This window comes from Lepidochelys olivacea (genome assembly GCF_965140295.1).
Source record: "Lepidochelys olivacea isolate rLepOli2 genome assembly, chromosome: 8".
Lineage (NCBI taxonomy): Eukaryota > Metazoa > Chordata > Testudines > Cheloniidae > Lepidochelys > Lepidochelys olivacea.
In genome coordinates, this window is record NC_140418.1 from 91,288,778 (window position 1) to 91,315,806 (window position 27,029).

At 36.7% G+C, this 27,029-nt stretch overlaps 1 protein-coding gene across 5 annotated transcripts in view; it reads right to left on the reverse strand.

Moving 5' to 3' along the window:
* Nucleotides 1-232: 232 nt before the first annotated feature.
* Nucleotides 233-27,029, reverse strand: part of ATG4C (autophagy related 4C cysteine peptidase) — a 38,801-nt gene continuing 12,004 nt past the window's right edge. Inside the window, exons 5-12 of one of the 5 annotated variants that reach the window (XM_084637127.1) lie at nt 23,169-23,499; nt 21,089-21,159; nt 19,096-19,232; nt 15,309-15,387; nt 14,565-14,641; nt 10,247-10,366; nt 9,039-9,109; nt 5,561-5,696 (exon numbers count right to left, since the gene is read on the reverse strand). In XM_084637127.1, the coding sequence (XP_084493253.1) occupies nt 9,059-9,109; nt 10,247-10,366; nt 14,565-14,641; nt 15,309-15,387; nt 19,096-19,232; nt 21,089-21,159; nt 23,169-23,499 (866 nt within the window). In that variant the 3' untranslated portion in view covers nt 5,561-5,696; nt 9,039-9,058. The other 4 variants (XM_084637129.1, XM_084637126.1, XM_084637130.1 and 1 more) reach the window with 4 other exon arrangements.

A 27,029-nucleotide genomic window follows, 5' to 3' on the forward strand; every position in this document is an offset into this window, starting at 1 on the left:
GCCTAACACACTTGATTGCTGTAAAACTAATACATAGCTGCCCACACAGATTTCTATGGTCATTTCACAAGCAGAGAGCTTCCAAGATAGGAATCTTAGTCCTTCTTTCATGCGCACTTCTGCTATTTCCAACTTTTGAGGCCCCTAGCCATAATAAAAATAAAAAATGACTCATGAAACCAAAATAAGGCACCAAAAAAAAAAAAAAGTGGGACATAATTTGAATTTTTTTTTTTATTTAACAAATGCTTTGAAAGTTGCATTGTCTCAGAGAGCAGTTGTCTTGGTAAATCCTGAATGATGTGGTCTCCCACAGATGCCTTTGAAGATCAGGACCATGGCTTTGAATGGATACTGGACACAGACTGGGAACCAACAGAAAGTGGAACATGTGGACGAAGTGCTCATGATGGGTAGTCTGTCTCACTGAGTCGGTAGGTGCAGTCACAAAGGTGGACCCTCCGTATTGCATCCACCTTCAATCCTAGATAGAGCGTTTTACAGTGATCCAGACTGGTGGTGACAAAACACATAGGCCATCAGAACCAGGTTTTCATAGAAAGCTGGTTTAAAAAGGGATTGTGGTCACTGACCACCTAGAGATGAGTGGAAGTCAACCCCAAGACTTTGCTTCACTTTGATAAATGGAGGCATATGCCCTTGCTAGATGCAGAAGACAAAGTCCCAGCTAGTTATTCAAAGCTCTGGCAGACGTGACTCCTACTGCTATTAGACTTGATAAACAAAAATGCGCCCGTCCTAAGAAAAGAAAAGAAACAGCAGAAACATTTATTGGGTGGGGAAAGAACAGGCCTATTTGAAAGAAGCCACATTCCATGATATTGAGAGGCTGGTTCCATCAAGGAAGCAAGTAACTAATCAGTCAATGATTTGTATAAGCCACTTAAGAATATAGGCCACTGCTGGGTGTGTGAGTAACTAATGCACAGTTGGTTTGTGTTTGAAGGCAGCAGCAGCAACAGTGATGACACAAATTAATTGCACAGTTTTCAGGAGATAATGCAGTAGAAGTAAAGATAATTACTATGCGATTAACATAGTTTCCAATTAAAGTCCCCTGTAGTTACAGAAAAACATTTATTTCTAGTAACTTGGTAATTTAACTTGTGTCACCACTGTACATGGACCTTCAGGGATGAGGACAACCTGTGAGCTTGCCTGTGCTGGAGTCAGGAAATATACTAGAATGCTTTCCAAACCCAATGTGTCAGAAGTTCTTAGGTCTTCTTTCTGTGCCCTAGCCATTTTTCACTGGGACAATGGGCTCTAAACAGAAAGTAAGACTGGAAGGGGTTAGAATCCTGAACTATTACGTTTCAAGTCCTATGTAACTAGCTTTATGGGCAACAGAGAAAAGTCATGAAACTCGCTGTATTTCTAAAATACTGATGCCTAGTATCGGGCATTTTGAAAACTATGTAGACAGGTAGAGATGAGGACTACCAAAGGTGAAATGTCATGGGTAGCGAAGGACATGCAAGAGTCGCTAACATAGACATGATAGTTAAATCCATGGTAACAGATCAAATTGGCCAGGAATACAGGAAAGAGAGGTTACAGAACAGAGGCTGCCAGTGATCTGACCAAGAGGGATGGGGGGAAAAAAATTAAGGCCAGAAATAAGCACCATATTTCATTGAAAGTACAAGTGGAAAACTTAAATTCTCCCTTAAGTACCCAAGCTGGAATTTGGCCTGGACTGCCCTACTTTTCCCCAAGAAGTACCACAGAATTATAATTAAATCCCCCATGCCTCCTTCAAAAGATTCCCCAGTTTTCATTTCTGTCCCCGACTCCCCTTTCCTTGTTAGATGCTTATTGACACAGATTTTGGGGCATCTACCTAAATCACCAACATGGAAAAAGGAACAAGATGGAAGCTGGAGAAGTGAGAGAAAAGGTAGCTGAAAATTGCTACCAGTTTCTAACAAATTTGTGCAGCTGGCTTTGAGTGGCAAGATATCTTGATAGACTAAAGGACCCAAAAACATCATCACCAGCTGTCTTAACATTATTGACAGTTTTGCTATGTAAGTTTTCCTATCTATCATAAATAGACACTGAACAAAAGGTCTATCATTAAAATTAAGTTAGCTAAGGTATTTCAACCATTGGGCCTTCTTCACAAGTTAGAGTAAGAAATGAAAATGTTCTTACAGATACTAGAACAATGTGAACCTGTTGAAGTGTTTAGATACATTTTATATTTAACATTTATTTACAATAAAATTATTTCTATTTACAGTCAGAATGCCAATCCGTTCTTCTCATGTACATAAAATAATTCTTACATGCATATCTATAGACCGTTATCTTGTGTGGTTACATGCATGTTTTATTTTCTGATGTAAGCGTAACTTCCCCCATGGAGCAAAGGCGGAGGAAATGGCAATCCTTAATCAGCATACTAGGGTAAAAGTTACATGCATTGTACTGCAGTAGGTACTTTTACCTATAATCCATTTGTAGGTAAGTTTGCTGCAAGAAGGTTTTATTAAAAACAGGAAGTACTACGCTTAAAGTTAAAGCATGCTGAAATGGCTTGTTGAATTGAAGTCTATAATTGTGGCAAACAGACTCACTCTTAGATGAACGATTTATAAAGTTACCTAGCCCAGGTAATTTTGTTTTAGTTTAAATACCAAACCTAATCTTTCTCACTTTGCAAATATGTCCTTCCCTCTCAAACCCACTCCAGTTTCAAAATTTAATTCTGCTTATTAGCTATCCACCATGGGACAAAACTGACATCCGTCAGATTAGCAGCTCAGTTACGGTTACTGCTGTAAAGAATGCAGCCTCTAATAGGAAATGGAGGGACATTTCTTTTAACAGAGATGTGATATTTTATGTATAAGAAATGCTTACATACAGCCTTATTGTAATATTTCCTGTAGCAAATTTATTCCCCATGATCAAAACTAAGTATTTCATAGAGTCAGGAAAAAGTCTACTGGATATCCACTTCAAAAAATATTCACTAAACTAAATGCCACTTTTGGTTCCTTGCTTAAAAAGTTACTTGTAAACTCCCAAGCATTAAAGCCTTTTAGGCATACTAAATTTATTTTTATTATTTTATTATTACAGGAATAGAAACTGGAAACGGAAGGGATGCTATTAGTTTATCTAGTTCACCATAAGCGTAATTATTCCTTATTGTACATTTGTTAGTGTTTGGGTCAGTCAGGTATCAATAGTCACATGTGATGGGACTTCCAACACTTCCTTGTGAGTGTTACACAGCATAATATTCTCCTGTATGAAGTTTTCCGTTTAGTTTTCGGAAAGTTTTCAGAAAGTTATATGTCCTTGTACCACCCAAGTAATTCCTCTTCTCCTCACCAGTGTTTATACATTAAATATTTCTGAAGTGTCATGCCCTCCCCTTAGTAATAGATTAACAAGCCATACATATTTGTTAATTTGCCTTAAATCCACGCCTACAGGCCCCTGATCATTTTTATTGTTCTTCTATGAACTTTAATTTGTTAATACCTTCCTGGTAAAGAGGCAGCAGCAGAAACGAAACTATCAGTGAGATCAGAAAGAATTATTACCTCCCGGTTTTATGACATGAGTGTCTAGATACAAAGCCCAAAATTGCATTGGCCTTTTTTTCTCTTAAGTGCAAGATCATGTCTAATTTGTTGTCCACTATCCCACATAGGTCTTGTTCAGTAGTTTTGTTTTCCGGACATACTCCCTAATATTTATTTTTTGCATTATTTTTCCACAGCAAAAGTAGCATTAGAAAAATGCAAGCCAAACTCAAATCTACAGTATCTTTATAGTATTTTCTAGTCCTCACTAGTATTCACAATTCTTCCCAAATTAGCATCTGCGTTTCATTAACACGTTAATTCTACTACTACTTCCGGATTATTAAGGAAAAAATATCAAACAAGATCAGCCCTAACTGATTCCTTATGTATATGCAGGACCTAAAGTAATATTATACTGATTAAAATATTATTTAATAAGGAGCAGATTACCATATCCAATCAACTGGAGAATTTTTTTTTAAATGAAAACCAATGAAACTGAAAAACAATCCCCCTTTTTTGGAGTGGTAACTCAATGAACAAATGTGAAAATGAACAACTCAACTCTGGTACGAACATGCGTTTGTCCCAGATCTGCCTAAAATCTGCCTACTAGTAACTACTCGCTGTTCTCATAAAAGGAAAAAAATTACTTTAGTGGTACATAGAATATTTATTGTTTGGGTAGACAACATTTGTGCATTCTGTGCCTAAATGGCACTTTAGAATAAGTTAATAGCTCATTTACAATACAATAAAATTTACCTTATTACAGAGTATTTGCACCTCAATATTTTTTTAGATCCAGAATTCAAAGAATTCGAACAAGAGAAATTTACCATTACTGTTCAAAAGTACATGCATTTAATCTCACACTTTAATAAAGTTATTTTTAAATTTGTAGGCAGTATTAAATGTGTATTTTAAATTCTGAATTTGCTCTGTTAAAGCATGAAACTGTTCATGTAGATTTATTTGCTAGATGTTCTGTACATCTAAAATCACTACAAAGAGTGTACAGTAATGGCACATACCAGAAGATCATATCCCAGAATATTTACTGTCTACCCCCAATTTGCTGTTTTATGCTCTGATTTAGAAGCTGCATGGGTAGGAATAGAAGTCTCAAAATTACATTGTAGAGACAGGAAACAAACACTGCTCCCATTTAATAACGGTCTATCTGCTTTGATTGGTTGCAGTTAATATTAATAACATAACCTTTAAAAATGGTAGGGAAAAGCCAATACTTCATATTCATTCCTGATTTTAAGGTTCAACAAGAAGTTTAATGAGTAGCCATTATAAAATTATATTGCTAAATAGTACCTTAACTCACAATTCTGCTTATATAATTGCATCTGGATTGTAGCTAACAATTACTATTGATATATCAAAGTTACATCTTGAGTAGTGCAATGCTAGAAAGGTATCTCATGGTTACATTATTAACCATTATAGGGGCGTAGGCAGCAAAATAGATTAAATGAACAAGGCTTTTTCTTCAGGAGCCCTAGATTCAGGTTTTGCTTACAACTGGAAACAATCCAGTAGTCTCAAAACTAGATGACATGTCCACACCACAAAACCACCACATAATTGGCAGACTGTTCAGGACTGGAACAGCAGTGCGGACGGCAGGTCAAGACTGAGGCTCATTGGCAGAGCTATCCAGGAGGGTATGCATGGTACCCAACCACACTACATTGTGTCTGGCTCTAAATAATGCTGTCTGTCTTCACTAGCAAAAAGTGTCATCATATTCATCCATCAATGAACAAACAAAAATAATTAATTACATTTATAAGTGACATTTTAAAGACCGAACATATACGACATGATAATCTTTATGAAAATAGATCCATTTCAATATTGCTTGTCTTGTGTTGTGTGATTTTTTTTTTTTTTAAGGGCAAGTGTTCTCCTAGACAGCTGCCAGGACCCTATTGTAAAATGTCCTTAAAGCAAGACAAACTCTTCTGTACTAAATCTTTTTAATCTTTTCTTTTCATCCTCGGAGAAAAGGTCATTTTCTTCATGGAGTGGACTGGAGGCAAAGTCATAGTCTCTAGAATGACCCTTTACAAAAGTAAACAAGGGATATTTCTCCTTAGATGAAGATTTCAGCATCTATAATGCAAGATAACATACCGGATAAACTGTTAATTGAAAATGAAGGGATAAAGTCCCTGGGTGTATTGATCTAATTACAGTCACATAATTTACAACATGCATATTTGTTTTTATTTTCATTTGTCACATTAGAATAAAACTGCACAGACTCTCAATAGCCCACTTCTTCTGGTAAATAAATATGTTTCTAACTCAGTCTCCTCATGAAACAATAGCTACACTTGGAGTTTCAGGCCCCAATCTTCAACTTGTTCCACACACGCGAACTGAACCACTACACATGCAGAACTCCATTAGCTTCCACTCGTGTGGAACAAGTTGCAGAACAATCTTCATATCTTCTGTCATCTCTTGAATTGCAAGCAGGATTTGTGGGCAGGTTAGCACCTTCTGGAATTTGTGGAAGCATTTTTATGGCAGAGACAGAGCACTTATAGCCATCAATACTTTTATTAAGTTTAAACATATACATTTAAGGGAAATAAGCCAGCTCAAGAGCAGATAAATCTGACAGTGGACTAAAAATGCTATCAGACTGCTTTAATTACATGTCAGAAACCTCCCTGGGTATGTCCACACTGCACACTAAGCTTGGGTTCTGATTCAGGTTTGAGCTCAAACCCCTCGTCAGTTCCCACACAAATCAATCTGACTCAGGTCAGCAAACACTCAGGTCCCAGGTCCTAAGGCCCTGCCAGGAGGGTGTGTCAGAGTCCAAATTCCTCAGACTCAGGTCCAAGCTCTGTCATTCTGCAGTGTGGATGCAGCTCACGTTGCAGACTGGAGTCAGAAGGTCTGTGCAATGCAGGATGGATACATTAGTATGACAGAGACCAGGGTCCAGCAATTGTAAACCCAGGTTTATGATGCCATGTGGACACTCAATCGTGGGCTTGGAAATACCGAGTCCACAAGCCCATGTCCCACAGACCTGGATTTACAATACAGTGTAGACATACCACCTGTCTCCTCAGAGATGAGGAAGCTGAGCCTCTATCAAGGAAGCTATTCTTACTAAGGGTGATCAGCCACAGGTACAAATAAAAAGTTTTAATAGTAGGTGCTATTGGCCCATATACAAAAGGGCTTAAATGTGCTTTCCACTGTTTAAGGGATTCAACACCCACTGAAGTTAAAAAAAAAAATTGCTGATCACCTTTGAAAGTAAATCTCGATACACAGCTATAGTATATGCAAAGCTACATTAGTCTACAGATATAATCTGCATTGAAGTGATCAAACTATGAAGTCCAAAAATAATTTGTCTTAATGAAAAACAATCTGAAGCACTAAAAATCTTAAATAGATATTTAAACAGTATGAGCTATTTAAAAAAGTAAGGCACTGGAAAATTATGCTCCAAGTAAAATCAGATTCTGCAATTTTTACTGTGCTCTGCAATTTTCCACTTTATTCTAGATTATTTTAATTCATTCTATTATTGTACCTAAAGAGTAGGGCAAGGAGAAAGTGAGAGACATGCAGACAACTGCGATGAGCAGAAGGCAATGAAAAAGGAAAAAAGAAAAGAATGAGTACTGGGGAAGAAAGAAAAAAGTTTAGACAAGAAGAAAGACTGTACATCTCAGGGGACTGCGTAATTTTATATAGAGCCTTTCATCACTAGGTCATTAGATGAAGCCAGCCCTGGGTCAGTAGCAACTGACAGTCACATGGCAGCTGCTTGGTGGCCTGTGAAATGGGTTAGTACACATAGTCCAGCTCCTAAATGACATGTGGTCTGCAACACAAAAACCATCACCACAGTTTCAGAGAAGCCAAAGTAGTAACGAGACTGAACCATTGTCTCACCCCCTAAAGGTGGTCCCTCTAGGTCAGGACTGAGATACATGAATGAGGCAGCATGGGAGATGACAGAAGACTTCATTCTCTAGAGCCATTACTCTGACACCTCTCCGAGTACTAAATACTAAGGGAAATTATAAAAGATTAGAGAGAAAGAGAAAGTAAACTAGAAAAGGTAGCAGAAAGCTGATCATAAAACAACTGCAGTATGGAACTTGATTAAAATGAGCAATTATTTCCGAATTGCATGTCCCTCAGGGACTACCACTACCTTCCAAGTCAATGGGCAAATTCCGGACGTGGGTTTTCTTAATCAGTATTCTAGCTTTGAAAAAAGAAAATGCAAAAGTGTGTATGTACATAATATTTGTTATAGAAGATACTTCCGCCCAGACGTTCACGTGAACAGGAGACAATTATCAGAAGAGATCTCATTAATTTGACATGCTGAGTCCCATTAACTGACTGCTAAGCAATGTTTCTAAAGCATTTATTTCTATAGTATCTGCTCAATGGATATAGATGACAGAGAGGACACACTTCCAAATGAATAAATCCCTGTGGTTCTCAAACATGTATAAATATTTTTTACAATCACTCCTACAACCTCCTTTTTTTGGGAAACCTATAGTACAAATTTGATCACTGTTGCATTTTTATCAAAGAAACATTCATTCTAAAAAAACATGAACAAAGTAACTGAACAGTGTTCAAAGAGCTGCTTGTTTTTCAATTTAGTTGGCTTACAAAACACACACACACACTTGTACACACAGGGAAAGCTTTATCCTGTACCAGAAATATCATTGCTTGAATGAATTATGAGATGATGCAAAAGCATGACAAAAACAGCTCTGCAGCCCGAGAACTACTCTCTCTCTCTCCAAAACAGGAATTTAGCTACATTTCTTTAAATTTTTGTAAAAATTTAAAGTACATTGTCAGTAATTTACTTTCAAAGATTAAAAACTTTATTTTTTGTGATTTCAAGGATATATCTACACTGTGTTTTAAAACCAGTAGCAGCAAGTCTCAGAGGCTGAGTCTACAGAACCCTATTACTTCACTTGCTACAGAAGCAAGAATCTGAAGTCCTTCATTAACCTAACCTGGGTGTCCCCACTTGGAAGTACACTGTGCTACCATTCAAGGCATTAAGTTACTCTTAAAGTGATAATAAATGAACAGAAAAGTAGTAGTCAGAGGCAGAGCAGGAAAAATGAACAAACTGATGGGGCAGACTGGAGGATGACAGTAGGACTGTTCTTCACACAATATTCATATGAAAACTTTCCTATTTTTTCGGAAAATACATGATCTATTTTTGGGTATACTTACATTGCTGTCATCATATTAATATTAAAGAGCCCCAATCCAAAATGTTAGTAAAATAGTTTTAAGACTAAAATCAGCTCCTTTGACATTAAACTATATGCTGTTTCAGAGCATTCAACAAATGGATGGGGAGAGAAACTCACCTGGCCTGAGATTTAAGAGGAAGACAATGGAAAAAAAATAAGAGAAGTTTCTTACATATCCCAATTTTTCATTCATTATTCTGTCATTTTCTTAAAACTCCTCTCAAACACAGCAGGGCAGATAAACTAAACATAAAGAAACTTTTCTTTATAAACTTTCATTCCATGTCTCTATTGTTCCTGTTCTCTAAATCTACTTTCTAGTTCTCCATGTCTGAATCATACAAAAGAAAAAACTTCAGCATTAACCAAAAATCTACTGACCACTATATGTGGTTACTAAGTTTAAAATCTGGATATTACTTATTGGTTCATACCTTATCTAATAAAAATATTTACCACTTACATAGAAAGTTATATTTTCTAAGTGTTGTACAAACCTTAATTCCTTGCAGAGATGTGAAAACCATTATGTCAAATGTATTAATATTGTGATGCATCTTTTGTTATTGCTGAATCCTTTTATAGGCAATTTTTGATAATAAAACATTTGGTTGTTTGGTACCATAGCTAACACAACACACATTAGCACTGTATCACATTATTGGCAATCATACACTGCAATAGTCTAGCAGAAAACATCTGTCAATTAAATTCAGACCTACCTAATTAAACCTATTCCTATGTTCTTAAAGTGGAATGGACATGATTAGGCAGGTTTACTGTATGATACCTGCTTTGCTAATTTAAAACAATGCTTCCAAGTCATAAAAATATTGCTTTATCTTTAAATGTAATCAAAAAAGCACTTATATTAACAAGAAATAATGCACAGTTTTGCTTTGCTCAAACATTTCCATTTCTTAAAAATTTCATCTCCAAGGGATGGATTGCATTTTAAAAATTCCTCTTCAGGTAGAAGACAATCCAATGACTGTAAAAGCTGCTGTCTGCAAAAATATTTTCATTTCAATAGTGCCACCTAGTGGAATAATCTTATACTGAGTCTACATAACAGATACTACACTAGTTTGTTTCAGTCTGTCTCTTATACTCATCTTCTCCTAGCAATCATCTCTTAACACACAATTACAGAAGTTATTCTCCTTTTCGACTTTACATGTTCATATTATGGGATGTAAAAATATTCTAGAATTCTTGTATGTTTGTACTTCATCAATAACCCCTATTTCTAGAACAGGATGGGTTCCATTTAGTATAGATAAAACTATATTTTCTATCCTTAGTATATACAGTACATACTATTGTAGTTCTTGATAGTGGGTATCAGGCAGATATCAATTTCATAATTTCAACACTTACCTTAGTTATTTCTTCAGAAATTCTTTCAAAGTCTTGCATGTTTCTACAATAAAATCCTATTGTACAGCTGGGATCCATGTTTTTGAATGACATCTTTTTGGGGGAAGGACAGTGAAATGACTGCAATTATGGAGATAAAAACATTTTAAAATATCTTTTAAAGACATGAGGGAGGCACAGATATCAATGCACATGCCTTTCTAGTAATGGTTTTAACATATAATTCACCATGCCACATACGCTCCAAAACCAGTACAAGCTTTAAAGTTATTTCTGTTCCCCAAAACATTCAAGTTATTTCACCCCTGGACATTCATAAGACCATATAAGCTAGTACTGTTTATATTCTATTTACCAAACTTCCACATTAGGCCACATTAATGCCAGTCCAAAAAAGGATGTGAAATCTGTCAAAAGTTGGAGGCTCTAGAGAGCATTTTATGAACATTTCCAAGGTAGAGAAGGTGAATGCTGCTCTGCAAAGTGCATTTGTAGCAGTAATTGCACTCTTACAATTACTGCTCTACCACCACTTCCCATTTCCCCCTTTTCCCCACACCTCCCTAAAAGAGAAATGATGGAATGTATTTTCATTAGCAAGAGAAGTGGGTTAAATAAAAAAAAAGGGCCGAGTACTACAATATACCACAACCACAAAAATCCACTTCATATTTTACACACAAGGATTTTTATTTTAAATGCAAAATTTGTTCTTATGATAGATGACACATTGACAGCCTTCGAAATGGAAACTACGAGCGCTAGCGGTGCAAACTTCCCCTCACTACTTCACCCAGATCTAGAAAACACATATAGGGTATTTCACTTCACGCTCTGTAGTAATTAAATTGGCATGGAGACTGAACATGGGCAACAGTTGTTAGTTTCGTGTTTATTGAGCTGGACAAAAGTCATTAACTGATTTCACATGTCGCAGTATAGCCACCTGATGGTTAAACCATTTGGTCACTACTGATCTAGGCTGCAGTCAGTGATCTAAAGGGGTAAGGCTCTGTATCCTACTACTACTCAGAGCTATCCATACCCCAGACCCTCCATTAAATCACTATTAATCCTCTTATAATAGCTTAGTATTTAAATCTAACAAATCTTAGTGCTCCACATTTCATGTTCTACTGAGACTGGACTAGTAGTTTTATTCTCTGAGTACTTCCGCTATGAAAGGAAGTAATGTGAAATACATATGTAGATATGCATCAGGCACAAACTCAGTTAGCTTATCCTTGTGTCAAAATAACAGTTGTTAAATTCTAACCTGGCTCTACAGAAACAGCAAAAAGCAAGCTAATATCCAACACTCTATTGGTGTAGAATCCCTCTTCCTAACACCTTCCTACTTTTCATTTTTGAACTCGGTACAAAGCAGATCTGCAAGAGTACAGATTGCTACATAAAATTTTAAGGTTTCTCTCATTGTGGTAGTTGTACACTATTGGCATGTACTGCTCTTTACTACTGACTGGTCCAATTACAAATAAAACAGTTTACATTTTACATTAAATTTTGTTACAAAATCAATAAAGACTAGCAAGTTATATTTCTGCAAGACTGAGACACCTATTTATTGTGTTTTCCCTAATACTGCCCAAATATTATGCAGTTCACAGTTAACCAAGGTTAGATACTGGGAGTCTGCTTTAAGAAAAGCATTCGAACAGTAACATTAATTGTTATTGGTGGTATTGGAACATCCTAAGACTAGTTTTGTAGAATGTTTAGGAGCAGTCTTATTAATGCTGTGAAAGTCACTACCACAGAGAGAAGTGGATAGGCATATTTTTTTCCACTCATCCAACAAATGGATTCTAGAAGCCAGCACAGACTGGATTGATTTCCAACTTATTCTGGACAATTTGTCAATTTTGAAAATATTTCCTATAGAGAAAGCTAACAAGCTATTATCCACCTTAAGAGAGCAATTTCTGTTTACTTTCTGACACTTCTGGACAACTCATACATTACTATTCAATGCACTGAGCATGACCTTCCGATACACAATCCTGTATCCAGAAAAGCAATATGAAGTGATCAAGCCAAGCTGGCTGCTTCTGCATCTTCAAAATACATTTAAAGTATATTATTACTTGGAAATTCATATTAATGACACCCAGCAGCACACTCTGGTGCACAAATCACTGGACTAGGAGCCCACAGATGTAGGTTCTATTCCTGGCTCCCTGAGCTGCTCTATGACTCCCACCTCTTATCTAGTTAGACTGTAGGATCTTCAAGGCAGGGACTGTATTTTATTATGCACTTGCACAGTGCTTAGCAGGATGGGACACTGATGCTAGTTAGGGTCTACAGGCACTATCCTAATACAAATAAAGTTAGTCATTTAGCAACTTCCATCTGAGGACCTCAGAAGGGCACTATAAAATGAAGAAAGTTTGAAGTATAGAACATTTTTTTTGTTTGAGACTATAAAAACGACCTATATTTCTTTTTAAATTCAGAACCACTAGTTTTCTAGGGGGAACTTTATAATCTCAGACTACATGACACCTTCATTAAAGCATCTTGTTAAAATTAAACATTAAAAGTAGTTTCATTATTGGTTTAACCCCGTGCTAGGTTTTAAAATTTACTAGTGTTTATGTAAGCTTAAAAGGGGTCCAAACAGTTCTGCTCAACACCCTATTTGATAATATTTTGATTAAGATATTACGATTGACTTCAGCCTGTTACCTCTTTGAAGTTGGTATGTTAATTGCGCTTTACTCACAATAGTGTTAGACAAGGAAATTCAAATAATTCCTGCTCTTCTCTCTGTTTTTAAACCAATTGTTATACAGCAGCAACAGCTTTGGGGCCACAATATAGTTGTATACTTCATTACAAACCATTTGACTTATGTTTTACATTTAACTAAATGTCATCAGTTTAAGAATGTGCTGAATTCCCCAATTAGCAGGTTAAAGGATGCACTCACAACATTTAAGCTTAAAAGAGTATTTCTTCCCCCACCTCCAACCCTGCGCAAGTATTTGCAGCAAAACTTTAAGTGTTACCATCGTATTCATTATACTGGTGACATCACAGCCATAGAACCCTGCTAGTACCAACTAATAGATGGCAAGCAAATGTTCCTCCCTCCCCAAATATGGTGTGGTTTTGTGAAATTGTGTTTTAGGTTTTGTAATTTTTAATTGGAAAAACCCCAGTGCTAAAAACTACAGTCCAGAGACCAGCTCTGTGCTCTAGTGGCCTGATCCTGCAAGCTGCTGTGAACCCTGGGTGCGCAATGAAGTCAACAAGAGCAGGCCCCAGATGGGTTCCGTAGCTGATAAAGTGTCATTCAGAGAGGTTCATGTAAGGGCTGGACATCACAGGATCCAGAAGGAGAAGTTTTAAACTGCTGTACTGAATACCTCTTTTAGCATGAGTACTGGGGACATATTGGCTTGTCTATGGGCTGCTTGTAAATGCAGTTCTTTAGTACCTTTCCCTGGATTTACTCCTTTTTTTTTTTTATGTGAGTCGGAGGAGAAGGGGAGAAAATACTAATGTAAAAGTCTGATTTTTCAAGACCTAGACAGAGCCTGACAGGATGCATTAACTATAACCTGAAGGAGACAGCATGCCATAGCTAAAAAAAGAAACAGTAACTACACTTTCAGACTTGACAAGTCCTTGAAAGCTACTGATCCATGGAGCTAACTTGATTAAAAATAATAATAAAACAATCTGTTGAGAGGAACAGCATAGAAGACATCAGTAAAAGCAATACAACAATGGAAAATTCTGATCTAAGAAGCTAAATAAATGACCTATAAAGTAATTACAAGTAGACAACAGTACTGAAATGGTAATCACCAAGTCTGCCTAGACAACACACTGAAAATTACTGGTCAAAGAAGCAGAGAGTAAATTTGTATAGCCGAAAGTTCAAAACAAAGCTGAACCCTATTACACTCTAACATATATTTCTGACACCAATTCATTATTATTATTTTAAGAGAATCCATGTGTAATGTTTAAGCTCGCTGGTACTGCCTAGCTGTCTATAATGGAAAATTACTTAGTGGCATGATCATTTATTTGTGGAGGGTTTCTGGTATATAACAAGATACAGACAAAGATAAATGAAGTAATAAGTACATAATAAATTAAAATCCACTATCAAGTATTTAACCTTTAGTCATTTTTGTTGATTATAAGTCTATAAAGAAGGGCAAAAATTTGACAAATAACATGTAACTAAAACTGTAAAAATACAGATAGCTAGAACAGCTCTAAATAATTAGTGTTTGATTCATATGGGAAAAAAACAGTACCAGCTCTTTATCCACACTACCTCAAGAGGGAAATCCTTTATGCTGACATCCACAAAAGATTGGCAGTAATGAGGATCCATGTAAATCAAACTGTCATCTACAAGGACAAAACAGAAGACAAGTAATTCAAAAAACACCTTATTATTACACTGCTTACAATCCAATTTCTATGCAGAACAGCTGAAAAAAAAAAAAGCCAGCAAGTAACTGCTTGCCAGACTGATATTCATTGACGGAAGCATCGGTTTTTGCAGGACAGATTAACTTTTGCATAATCAAATATGCTTGTATAAGCAGAATTTTTATAAAGTGATGAGACTGTCATTTAATTTTTGGTGATAAAATTACTTTTACAAACACACAATTATATTCTAGAGTTTGCATATGAAAAATGTATTGTGCTACTTCATCCTGACAGGAAGAACATATTGCTTGTCATTTGAGCATCAACTAGCACTACTTAAACTGGTAAAAAGTAAATATGAAATAAGAACTGCCAGACAGTAGCAGCAAAGGCTTCTAAAGTTTTGGTGAAACGGATAAATTATGCCTTGTTTATAAAACAAAGGAAATTAAATGTACATTTTACAGAATCCAATTACTATGTGGGGCAAATGACAAATGCCTGGACTTTGGCAGATATGATGAATTAATAAGGTACTCATTTTGCTATTTTAATCATTCTGCTTCCCACTGATCCTATATTAACTTTCTAGCTTTTAAAAGGAAAACACTAAAGAGACATCTCTTATTAAAACACTAACCTTGAAATCCAGCAAAGTAATATGACTGCTTAGGTTTCCCACCAATAATACCAACACAGTACTCAAGACTCAAAATTCCCTGCCAACAAAATATTAAATAATTCAGATTTAAAGGCTAACAGAAGAAGGTGATGAATTAAAGTAACTTGGTGTAACTTTATTCATTTAATTTTTCCTGACCATCACATGTAGAGTGAGGTCAGGGTGAATGATTTATGGAAGTGCCCAGTGTTGCCAACTTTTACAGTTTTATTGCAAGTCTCATGATTTGGTGTTCTTCTGAAAGCCCCAGCTCCTGGAGTCATGCAATTATATTAGAACCTCAGTACTCAATTTTAAAACATGTATCCAGCTCTTGTGGTTGTGGAGAAAAATCTAGGAAATGTAAGCCTTAAGCACTCAAAGATCAAAAGATAAATAAGGCTGATATTAAAAAAAACAACCACCATGATTTTTCAGTAAATTTTTTGAATGCTTGTGATTGGCATAACTGACCACGGGCTGGGAGACATTCAAGAAGGGATGACCCCGATCTGTTCTGAGGTGTTCACAGTTCAAAGACAGGCAGGACAGTTTAGAAGAGAATAAATGTAACATAACAAAAGTTGGAGTCACTGTAGGCTGCCTGGCATGAAGTTTTACATATTTTATAGTGTTATGTTCAGTGGCCCTTCACTGAGTCCCTCCATCCTGTTCATAGGTAAAAGCCCTACTTCACAGGAAGAGGCTGCAGCTGCTTCTAAGAGCAGTTACCCTAAAAGACAAGAGAAGATAAGAAAGGTGCACCAGTGCTGCCTCTTGATCACCAAAATCCCACTGATCTAATGTGTGGCTGTTTTGAAGGAAACATCATATGTTTACCTGAAGAGGGTAAACAGCAGGGGGTTTGGCAGAAGTACACGTGTCACCCCTCATGCAGGAACCTCTAGAAGTGTAGAGAGATAGAGGGAGAAACATTCCCCCCCAGAATAGCAGACACCAGGGAATAGAAGAGAGTCTGGTAAGGACTCTGATGTCCATTATTGGCCAAAATGAGGAATTAGTGTCTCCACCTCCAAAAGGCTACCATTTGAGCTAAAATGGCAGTGGCTCTTATGCCCCAATTTCTAGGGCTGTAGCCACTAAAGGTAAGACCATTACATATCATCAATTACATTGTGAAGACTCTCTCAACAAGAAATTTGGCCTTAAAAGACAATATTAACAAACAACAAAATTTCTACTTTTGCAGAGCTATCACATTACTAACCCAAGATATTAAAACATGGAAACCAACTTCTGAGTGGTTCAAATAGGTAAGGAGGAAATACCATTTATTTCAAATATTACCAAGGGGTAATAAACATTACAAAACATGCTTATGCATATAAGATAAAGAGGAGAAAACAGTTTAAGACCGTGTCCACTCAACCTATTCCAGTGCACCAAAATTGAAACAGGAGCTACTTAGGTAAAGCAAAGGTCTGATTTCCCTATGGTAATCAGGTACTTTTCTTGTATAAAGGTATTATAAAATCAATCAAGTAACAACCATCATCCACAAATTGCCAAATCCTTTGTAAACACTTATTTACTTAATTCAGTTTGGAAGTTTGTGTTTTCATATACCTAAATCCACACCAAAGATACTAAGTCACTTTCAATGAATTACAAAGACAGGATGATTGCATGCATGCAACTGAAGCCCCTTTTATCCTAGCCCCCGTGAGCTATATCTGCAAATGACAGCACGTTTTCCAGTAAAACAATGGTCAACACCAATACAAAAGCCCACATTAAAGAAGAGTGACCACACAAGATCAGAAACCCTTATGAAAATAGAGGCAAAAGCAGCGCGTGTGTTAGCCTACAAATAAAGGTATTATGATTCCACATTCAGAGATTCCAAAGCTCTTTTGCAGAAGTACTGTAATGGGAATTGGGTTCTTAGATCAGATCTACAACCAGGGACATGTTTCACTGTGCCAGACTTAACCAGCAAAGAGCAAAAGCTCTTCTAAAACAACTAGACACACAAAAAAGGAATCAAGACAGAACAGCTATTTCATACTTTAAATAAAAGACTTCATAGTTCTCTCCTCCTTGGTTATAAAAGTTTTTCATAGTTCTCTCTGAAACTTTGTGATAAAATGGAACAGATAATCAAGAGAAAGGAAAAATAGGTATGGTAACAAAAGTGCCCAACTCAGATTATCTTAATGCCACTGAGCAGCTCCTTAAACTGTCCAATCATACAAATTTAGATGGGACTCAAAAGGATGAATCTGTGTGATTAACAATAGGATAGTAAAGACGAAGGAACAGAGTTACGCAAGTTCTTCCCTTCAACCAGCAAACTACCAACATGTGCTCATGGGGCATGAGAATTATGGTCTAGTTTCTTAGAGACCATTTTTAAGTGTTCAATTAAAAAAGCTGAATATTTGTTGATGAGAAGATAGACAAAAAAACCCTACACTAAACTGTTTGTTTCCCGGCTCTGTCCTGAAATTTGATACACTGGTGGGTTTTTCATTCTTAATCGTCACTCTCTTCTTCCACATACAGAGTCATCCGAACCTCCAGCTAATGAAATAATGGCCACAAAAACTGTCAATTGGGTCAAATGATTATAACCCTTCAATCTGAAAAAAGAGAGGTAGAAGGAATAAGCTGTGAAAGTGTAGCTAGTAGTCTTCAATATTCGCTATTTAAAGATTAAAAAGACAGACAAGAAAATAAGCAGCTTGGTTTATATTTTTTGAGTGTTTGTTAATATGAAAGTTCATTTAAGACACCACAAATAATAATTTAGTATATCTATGGTATTTATATTTGTAATTTGAGTCACTGCATTAGTGCCTTTTCAGGAAATTACTTTAGCAACGAAATATTTATCACTGCTTTACCATAGGCCAGGGGTTGGCAACCTGCGGCTCTTTAATCTGACCCTTCAATACCTTATGTTATAGAACACATTTTTTGTCCGGCACAGCAGGGCTCAGGCAGGCTGCCTGCATGCCATGGCCCCAGGCTACTCTGGGAAGCGACCGGCTGATCGCATGTCCCTGTGAGCCTCTGTGGAGGGGAGAGGGGAAGGGGCTCCGCACGCCGCCCCTGCCCCCAGCACCGTCCTCACAGATGCGGGTGTGGTGCTTGTGGGCATGGGCAGCACACAAAGACCCGCTGTCCCCCTCCCCGCAAGGGGCGCACAGAGACATGCCAGCAGCCAGACACTTCCGGGAGCAGCGTGGGGCCAAGGCAGGCAGGCAGCCTGTCTGAGCCCTGCTGTGCTGCTGGCTGGGAGCCACCTGTGGTAAGTGCCTCCCAGCCAGAGCCCTGCACCTTGCACCCCCTCCTGCACCCCAACCCCCTGCCCTAGCCCGAAGCCTCCTCCTGCAACAAACTCCCTCCCAGAAACCATACCCCTCACCCTCTCCTGCACCCCAACACTCTGCACCAGCCCGGAACACCCTCCTGCACCCAAACTCCCTCCCACAGCCCACACCCCTTCCTGCACCCCAACACTTTGTGTGTGATGCGGCTCTCGAAATATTTTGGTTAAAAGATAAAAATAAAAAATGGCTCTTCTTTGAAAGGTTGACAACCCCTGCCATAGGACATCATGTGCTCTGCAATTATGTGTGATCTTGTAATACTGACATTTAAAATCTGTTAAGTCAAACTTTACAACTTACAACTGTAAAATCATCACCATGCATTTAATGGCTAGAAGATTACCACCATGAAGAATCTTTTCATACCCAGTGCTACTGTTTGAAACCGAGAATGAACTCTTATTTCATACCTTTACAAACTCCAAGTAGTCCATGTTGGTTCTCTCTCCACCAAGTCTTACAGGAACTAATATAATTACAGCTTTCATATCTGCTTTTTTAGAGCCCATAGAAGAGCACTGTCTATCAACAACATCCAAACTGTAAACTGAAAATAAGAATGAAAATACTTGAGCATCAGTAAGGTACACATGTAATTTTTTTGGAAGTAAAAATATACTGAATACCTTTTACAAAATTTTATATGCCTACACAATTATATTTAAGCACGATAAATCAAACCTGTACATTTCTGAAAAAATTAGACTCTCCACATTAAATGGTCTTTCGGAAAAAACCTGTATTAATAGAAACTAATCACGTTTTCCTCACCTCGAGTGGCATTATGTAGAAAGATATGCTACATTGTTGAGTTCAACAGTTTGGATAAGTGGCATGTAGGGTGTAGGAAAGTAGTTATTGAGAAGAGCAGAGAAACATTTCTTCTATTTGTTTTAAAATAAATGGATAGTTTAAAATTTGGTCCTAGAACTAACTTTCGTATTTAAAAATATGTATCTCAAAGAAAAGCTTTTTAAAAACATTAATGTTCAAACAATATAGTATTAGATCCTGAGTTAAACAAAAATATAAAACCATTGTTTTACTTCCTCCACTCAGAAAGTGCATAAAGACAAAAAAATCCACTTCCAATATTTAAATTAAGACTACATTAGATTTTTAAAATTCTCTCACTTTTAATACCCTAAGGCAGGAGTTGGCAACCTGCGGCACGCGGCCCATCAAGGTAATCCACTGGCAGGCAGCGAGACATTTTGTTTCTGTTGATTGTCCGTAGGCACGGCTCCCCGCAGCTCCCAGTGGCTGCAGTTCGCCATTCCCGGACAATGGGAGCTGCGGGAAGCAGCGCAAGCCGCAGGGATTACCCTGATGGGCTGTGTGCCGAAGGTTGCCGACCCCTGCCCATAGGTGTTAATTGTAACATGGTAAAGAAATTTGTTTACAATATACAATTAAGTTGAGTATGTCCCTTTAAAACTAGCTTGATCACAGAAAGGAATGATATTCCTGTATTATCTCCCAAGATCAGGTACAGTAGACCATAGAAAGTAATAGTTTAGGCAACTGAACACAGCTATAGAAGTAATACATTATGCTTTCATTTGAAAGCCTAGATTGTCATAGTTATTAGTGTAAAGTTTTATTACACATTTAGTTTGTCTTGTCACCCTCCACTTCTGCACATCCACCAGAGCCCTAATCTACCCTACCTGTGATAACAGCCAAGTATTTAAAAGCATTTGTATTTGTGAGATGTCCTATACATCGTGTTAGAGTAGAAAATAGGTAACCATAGTGCTTGGTTTATTGGACTGATCACATCTTTGAACTGATCAGATTTATTACTACTAGAAACTGGTGCATTAACTTTCCCATGGACACGTTCCTGCAAGAAATGGGACTGTTCGTTGCAAAGAGAATGCAGCTTAATATTTAAGAAAATGCATAATAAATTAAATTACTGACAGTTTTTTGTTTTTAAGAAAAATCTCTACCACTTTCTGCACTTCACCAAAAGGAAAAAGGAAGACAGGGAAGGGAAATGTAAACCATTTTTATTTATTTTAAAGAGTAGATCTAGCAGAAAGAACAACAGACTCCCTAGAAACAAATAATAAGTCATCGGAGTGAAATTATACATGCCAGGCAGATTTGTGGATGCTTTTTTCCATTTAACTATTTTGAGTGCCATTATCCTAATCAGATGTCAAACAAGCAATTTACCAACCTTTCCACTTATTATGTTTGATTCATCAGGACAAAGATATAGTGCAGAAATCAATATCCACTCTGAGCTCATGATTCCAATTTTTAGATTTTCAAAACATATGGATAGCATTTAGTTTTTTCTTTTGAAATCGTAATATTGTTGAGCACTAACTGAAAAGCATAAGTGAAGCGCTTATAAAGTTGGCTAAAACCTGCAATAGCCACATCACTTACCTGTACAGTCCTGAGCAACATAGATAGTTATCCCTTGTAACTCAGGGTCTCTTGCTTCTTCAACAGCTTTTCTAAGTGCAAATAAAAGATTTGCTAGAGTATTTCATTTCAAGAAATTAACAGTAAACTGAATTTAGATTCTTGATTTTTAGAGATACTATTAACTTGAATTTAAAAGAAACTGATTTCAAAATATTCCAGTTTTTGATAGATCACCTTTTAAACGGGGATCCCTTAAATAAAAATAAACTGAAGTTTATTTATTTTATTGTGCGATTTTTTCAGCAAACCCTGTAGAATATTTCAAAGCCTTTCCAGCAAAAGCAGAAACTGACAGGCTATTAAGAAGAAGTAGTGAAAGTGACAATACACAGAATCTGATTAAATGTACAAAATTAACTAAACACAAACACCACCACCACCCGACATACCTTTGGTTATAGTAATCTTTTGTCTTATTTGTAACTATAGGAAATACTAAATTTGCCAACAGAAATGTGATTTTCAAGTTGATAGGGTTCCTTTAACTAACCTTCAAAGTAGTATCGGCTCAGTATGAACTGTTTTTCAGCTCACACAACTAACCTAAGAAGACAAGCTAAAGATGTATAGAATTAGCTTCAGACATATAGAATTAGCTTCAGACATCTATTAGAACAAAAACTAACATCTGAACAGCTCCATGGTTTCACTGAAACTTTTAAAAAGATAATGGCAATACTAAACTAGCCTCAGAAGAATAAGAGTAATGAACCTAAAGATTAAAAAGAAAATATATGTCGATAGTCTGAATCATGATCACCAGTGAAGGACAAAATTTGTAAAGAAATTAAACTGCTCAAAATAAAAGATTAGCCTTTGACTTCTGATATGTAATTGTATTAAATGGTCACTATCCCTTTATTTCACAATATATTCTGAAGAATCATTTATTACAGACATTCTCAAGTTATGGGAGAGCTATACATTCTCAGTACTGCAGTAAGGGAGAAGGGGAGTTCTAAGAAAGGAAAGCTTTGCAATGTTTGAATAATGGTAGGAATTATGTTGAAGGGAATGCATGATTTGATCATGTGGATCCTGAAGCCAAATATACTTTGCAAATTAGAAAATGGAGTAGTAGAAAATATTTGTTTTGAAATTTCACAAAAAAGTCAATTTCAGATATCTACCACGTGAAGAAAATATTACAAATACAGGCACATACATAAATAACCGTCCCCTGTCATAGCACAAACACTGTAGTATTTCAATGTAGGCTCATTCAAGGAGAGTATATTTGTATATGAAATTATTCCAGCATCTACATAAATGTAGAAAAATTACATCTGAACTTTGACCTCTCATGTTTAGGTGACTTATTAATGATTCCGTTTATGGCTAAACTGGGACCCGCCTAGAACATAAGACTATAAAAAACAAAATCAGTAGTATCCAAAGAAATGGCATATAAAGGCACAGAGTATAGAGAAATTGGCCTTTTTTTTTTTTTACACTCATATTGAATGTCAAAGATCCTTTACTTTTACTATAATATAATTATAATATTAATAGTCCCATACATTGACAGTTTCACAAGAATTTGATGTGTGCAAAGAAATGCTGAAAACATCAATTTTAGCTCTGACATTTCATTACACTATCAGTACATTACAGCCCCCAGGTTACAGTATAAAAAAAAAATCTATAATATTATGCATGTTCCAAGGTTGAAAGAGTGGTTAGTTTTTAGAACATTTCATTAAAGGCAGCCCTATTTAAAGATCAGGTATGGAGAGACCTTGGGTCTCTTGTTGCTCAGACTGGAGGAAAATAGGAATGTTTCAGAAATAAATGACAAGACTGGACAGAAGCTCATACTTCAGTTCCTGAATCTACTATTTTTCCCTTCCTATAGCAAAAAAAAAAAAAAAAAAAAAAAGCTCTTCTAAATTGCTAGTAACATGGACATGTTGCTAAGTCAATAATTAATGGTTAGGTGTCCAATTAATCTGAAGAAATCTCAAGACACTTCTAAGTGTTTCTCCCGTAACACTTAAGGCATTGTAATAATGAAGGACAATTTAAAGATATTTTTTACCTTAAAATATGTGCTACTATAGCAGGCCCATACCAGTCTCCAGCTGTTTTGCCAGACTTCTTTCCATATTCTATTAACTGATGCAAGCCAAAAGATGCAGGTGGAGAATCTCCAAACCAAGAGATTATTTTTCTATGATAAACTTCATCTCTCATTTCACTGTCATCACAGTCTCTCTTTAGAGCTTCTTTATGACCATTTGAGAGGACCTTGGGTTCTCTCTCCCCCGTAAGTGATGATTCAAATGATGCAGTCAGCTTTTTTACTGTGTGGCTTGTCCATGATTCAGAGTCTGAATTTTCAATGTTCAGCGCACCCGGCCAGGTCCAGGCTGAAACAGAATATTTCTTAAAGATATGTTTTACACTTCTTAACAGTAAGTTTTTTGTATAATTACCAAAAAAGTGCCAATTTTTAATAAAACCAATAATCTATGCTTTACACAGACATGCAAATGCTCCTGCTGAGAATATAGGCAAAAAAAATTTCAACTCAGTATAATATGTTGTGCTATTTTTACTTGTGAGGGAGAAAGGAGGAAGCAATGAAGACACTAGCCACATTACATTTCTTTCTTAGCCCTTAATTTTAGCAGGATTTTCCAGGAGAGGATATAGTAGACTCTGCAGACTTAGCCAGTTAGGGTATAATTACAAGATAGAGATTAGGGGAATTTACATACCATCAACACAGTAAGTTAACTATTTAATACATGTAAAAAGGTTCAACTGATAGTTATTCAAGGCAAAGCCTTTGATGACTGATTCTTTCTCTTTCTTGTTTGTTGATTCCTAAGACAAGTTTATGGAGAAGAATTCTTATAATTTTTTTTTAAACAGGGATGTAGAATTCTTATAATATGAACAGAAGAACCATTCTCCCAAACAATGTTCAAAATGCACATCAGTCAAAAAAAGGTCAGCAGAGTGACACTCCAGAACATAAGATTTGTCAAACAAAGTAAACTGTAACGTCTGTCTATACTAGAGAACAGAACTGTTTCAAGGTTAGCTATTGTAGCAAAGCATCTCCTGTCCATGTTTCTGGAACTACTTTTTCTGTAACAGTTTGCCTTACACGCAGTGTCCACATTACTAGCCTAGTTGGTGTAAACTGGTTCAGCATGTCAACACAACACTAATAATTCACTAACGCTTCTCTTACCAGTGTATTGTGGGTCCCTCCCAATCGGTCCCAACAAAGCCTAAACTGACACTGGCCAGATGCTATAACCTCCTCCAGCTTCTCCCAATAACTACTATGATGCATCTTCAATACAAAATTCTACTGCACATCAAAACTTAAGATATGGAATGATGTACAATGAATTTAGTATCAAAATAAAAAAAAAGTACCAATTGTATTACTCATATTAATAAAAATCTCATCTTTAGTTTAATCTGAAATTGCTACAGAACTTCCATCAGAGTGCCATGGAATCCAGAAGTCCTGAGGCAGAATTTAGCTCCAACTTGCCACAAAGTACATAGGCTATTGATTAACAGAAATGCACTGTGCAAGGGATACAAATAGAAATGATAATGCTGACATCAGAATATTGCCACCTGACTTTAAGATTTGTAAGTAGTATCTTTTCACTATCTTATGGTGGTAGATGTAAAGTGAACATTTGACGGATCATTTGTAAATTGCATATAAAATACAGGCAGATTGCACAATTTTTTTTTAAACTCAAGTTTTATTTAGCTTTAAAATGCTAAAAACTAAAGCTACCAGGATGTGTACTGTGTCTGAATATACTGTCCTCTGTTGCACTTTGTCTAATGCAAATACCAGATAGACTGTGGGCAGCGGAAAATTGAGGAAGCCATTGGAGGGACTATAAATGGTGATACAGGTGTGTACGAGGTCTGGGTGTCACTGTTAGCTCAGAAAGCCGGTCTGTGGATGTACAGCTCTTTGGGAGGTGACAATTAGGAGAGGAGCATTCTAGAGATGTGAAGCATCATGAGGGAAACCCTGTTAAAAGGGCAGTTGCTGGAATAAGGCAGGTAGTAGCGTTGCTACTGGTAGAGGCAGTCAATTAGAGCTGATCCTCCTCCTTGCTTGCAGATGCTTTTACAGACTTCCAGTCTCTTCTTTCCAATAAAGAGCCAAGAGGCCTGTAAAACCAACTGGAAATGAGAAGACACAAGAATCATGTGAGCTGCCAGCTCTGTGGCACTAACAAGTGTACCATGGATCACAGTTTGACAACATCTGCTCTAATATGTAGAAGAGAGACAGATTTCAGTCATAGGAAGTGACTTACCAAACTCTAGCCTCATATTAAGCCCTTCAGAGGAAGATTCAGAAATCAAGGAAGATGCAAATGTAACAGAAAGATGAAATGGACTTAGTTGTTCCTGAACCTCGACATCTCAAGCTGCCATATTTGTGTACGTACCAAAAAATTAAATGTAAAACCTTCCAAAACATAAAAATTAAAAATAGAAACTTATTGACAACATCATACTGCAATATTTGGAGCATTTCACGTAGCTGTAGAAAGATAAGCATTTTAGCTATTAGTGGCATTTAAGTTTTTTTTTTTTTTGGTTAAAAGAAAATACTATTAAAAAAATGTCCAGAAAAGGATCCACAACCAATGAAATATTTCATATGAAGATGTGAATACAACACATTTCAGTTACCCCAATTTTCACCAAAAGCTTTTCTAAAGAAGATTTACTATCCCTTAAGGGCAGAGTGATGACAGAAAACTTTCATGTAGACCAGACATGTCTCCTTTCCCTACACAGATGGGCTCCCACAGAAATGTGGGAGGTTGGGAGCTCCGAAGTAGTGCAGCACATGACTCACAAGTGAGGATACATAGTGGATAGTACAAGAATGATTTTTAAGTACAGTTTTTAAAAAATACACTTTAGATTAAGACTAGTCAAGACCCTTTTGTTTTGATAATGTTAAACTGGGCTACTCCTACAGCCTCACGGGCATATTCATGTTTAGTGTTCTATCCAGATTGTGCAGGGTTTTAAAAAAATTTAAATAAAAGATTTATGTGCAACAAAAGCTGTATTTATGGGGAAACTGGGGTAGGATCAGTGAATAAGCCATCTCCAAACACAATAATTTCATATGTTTGGATGTTGGGGTTGGGGCAAATGGAACAAAATAATATTTTAAGCAGACAAAGTGCTTACAACAAAAAGAATGCTAGCTATGTCAATTCCACAGTTCAATTTTGCTACTGGACAACTAAAGAATAGTCAAATTTGCATTTTCTGATGTGGTGGTTTTAGGGCTTTAAGAACCATGCAAGATTTGGTTCTTGGCTTACATAGTATTTGCAAAATATTACTGAGCTGGACCTTCGGAATGCTATGTTTTTATGTTAGTTATAAATACAACCCTCATAGACCACCAAATCGCTGAGTAAACAAAACAACACACTCCCTTGCAATAAACCATAGTTTGGGACTGACAGAGTTGAAAGGTCTTTGACAATGGGGGACAGCCAACCCAGCACAGGAACTGATCAACAGGGAACGGATACATGTATTATAGAAGGGATGGAAGGAAAGAGGATGAAATACTGAGACGGTGGCTGGCTTGCAGACCTAGTGGTACTGAAACAAACTACCATGCAGGAAACAGCTTTGTATTTCCAGTCTATCACCTCTTGGGTTTGAAAAGACTGGGGAGAGCATGAGAGGTAATATGCTCAACCCCAGAAAGCAGTCAATTTTCCCCAAAGGGGACTGCGGCTGTAAGACAGTACATCTTGAAAGAACAAGGTTAAGATAAGAAAACACAAAGGGAAGCAGAAAAATAACTTTTCCAAACCCCACCAGGGAAAAAAAATAGTGAATCATGCAGATAATAGATTAGAAACTT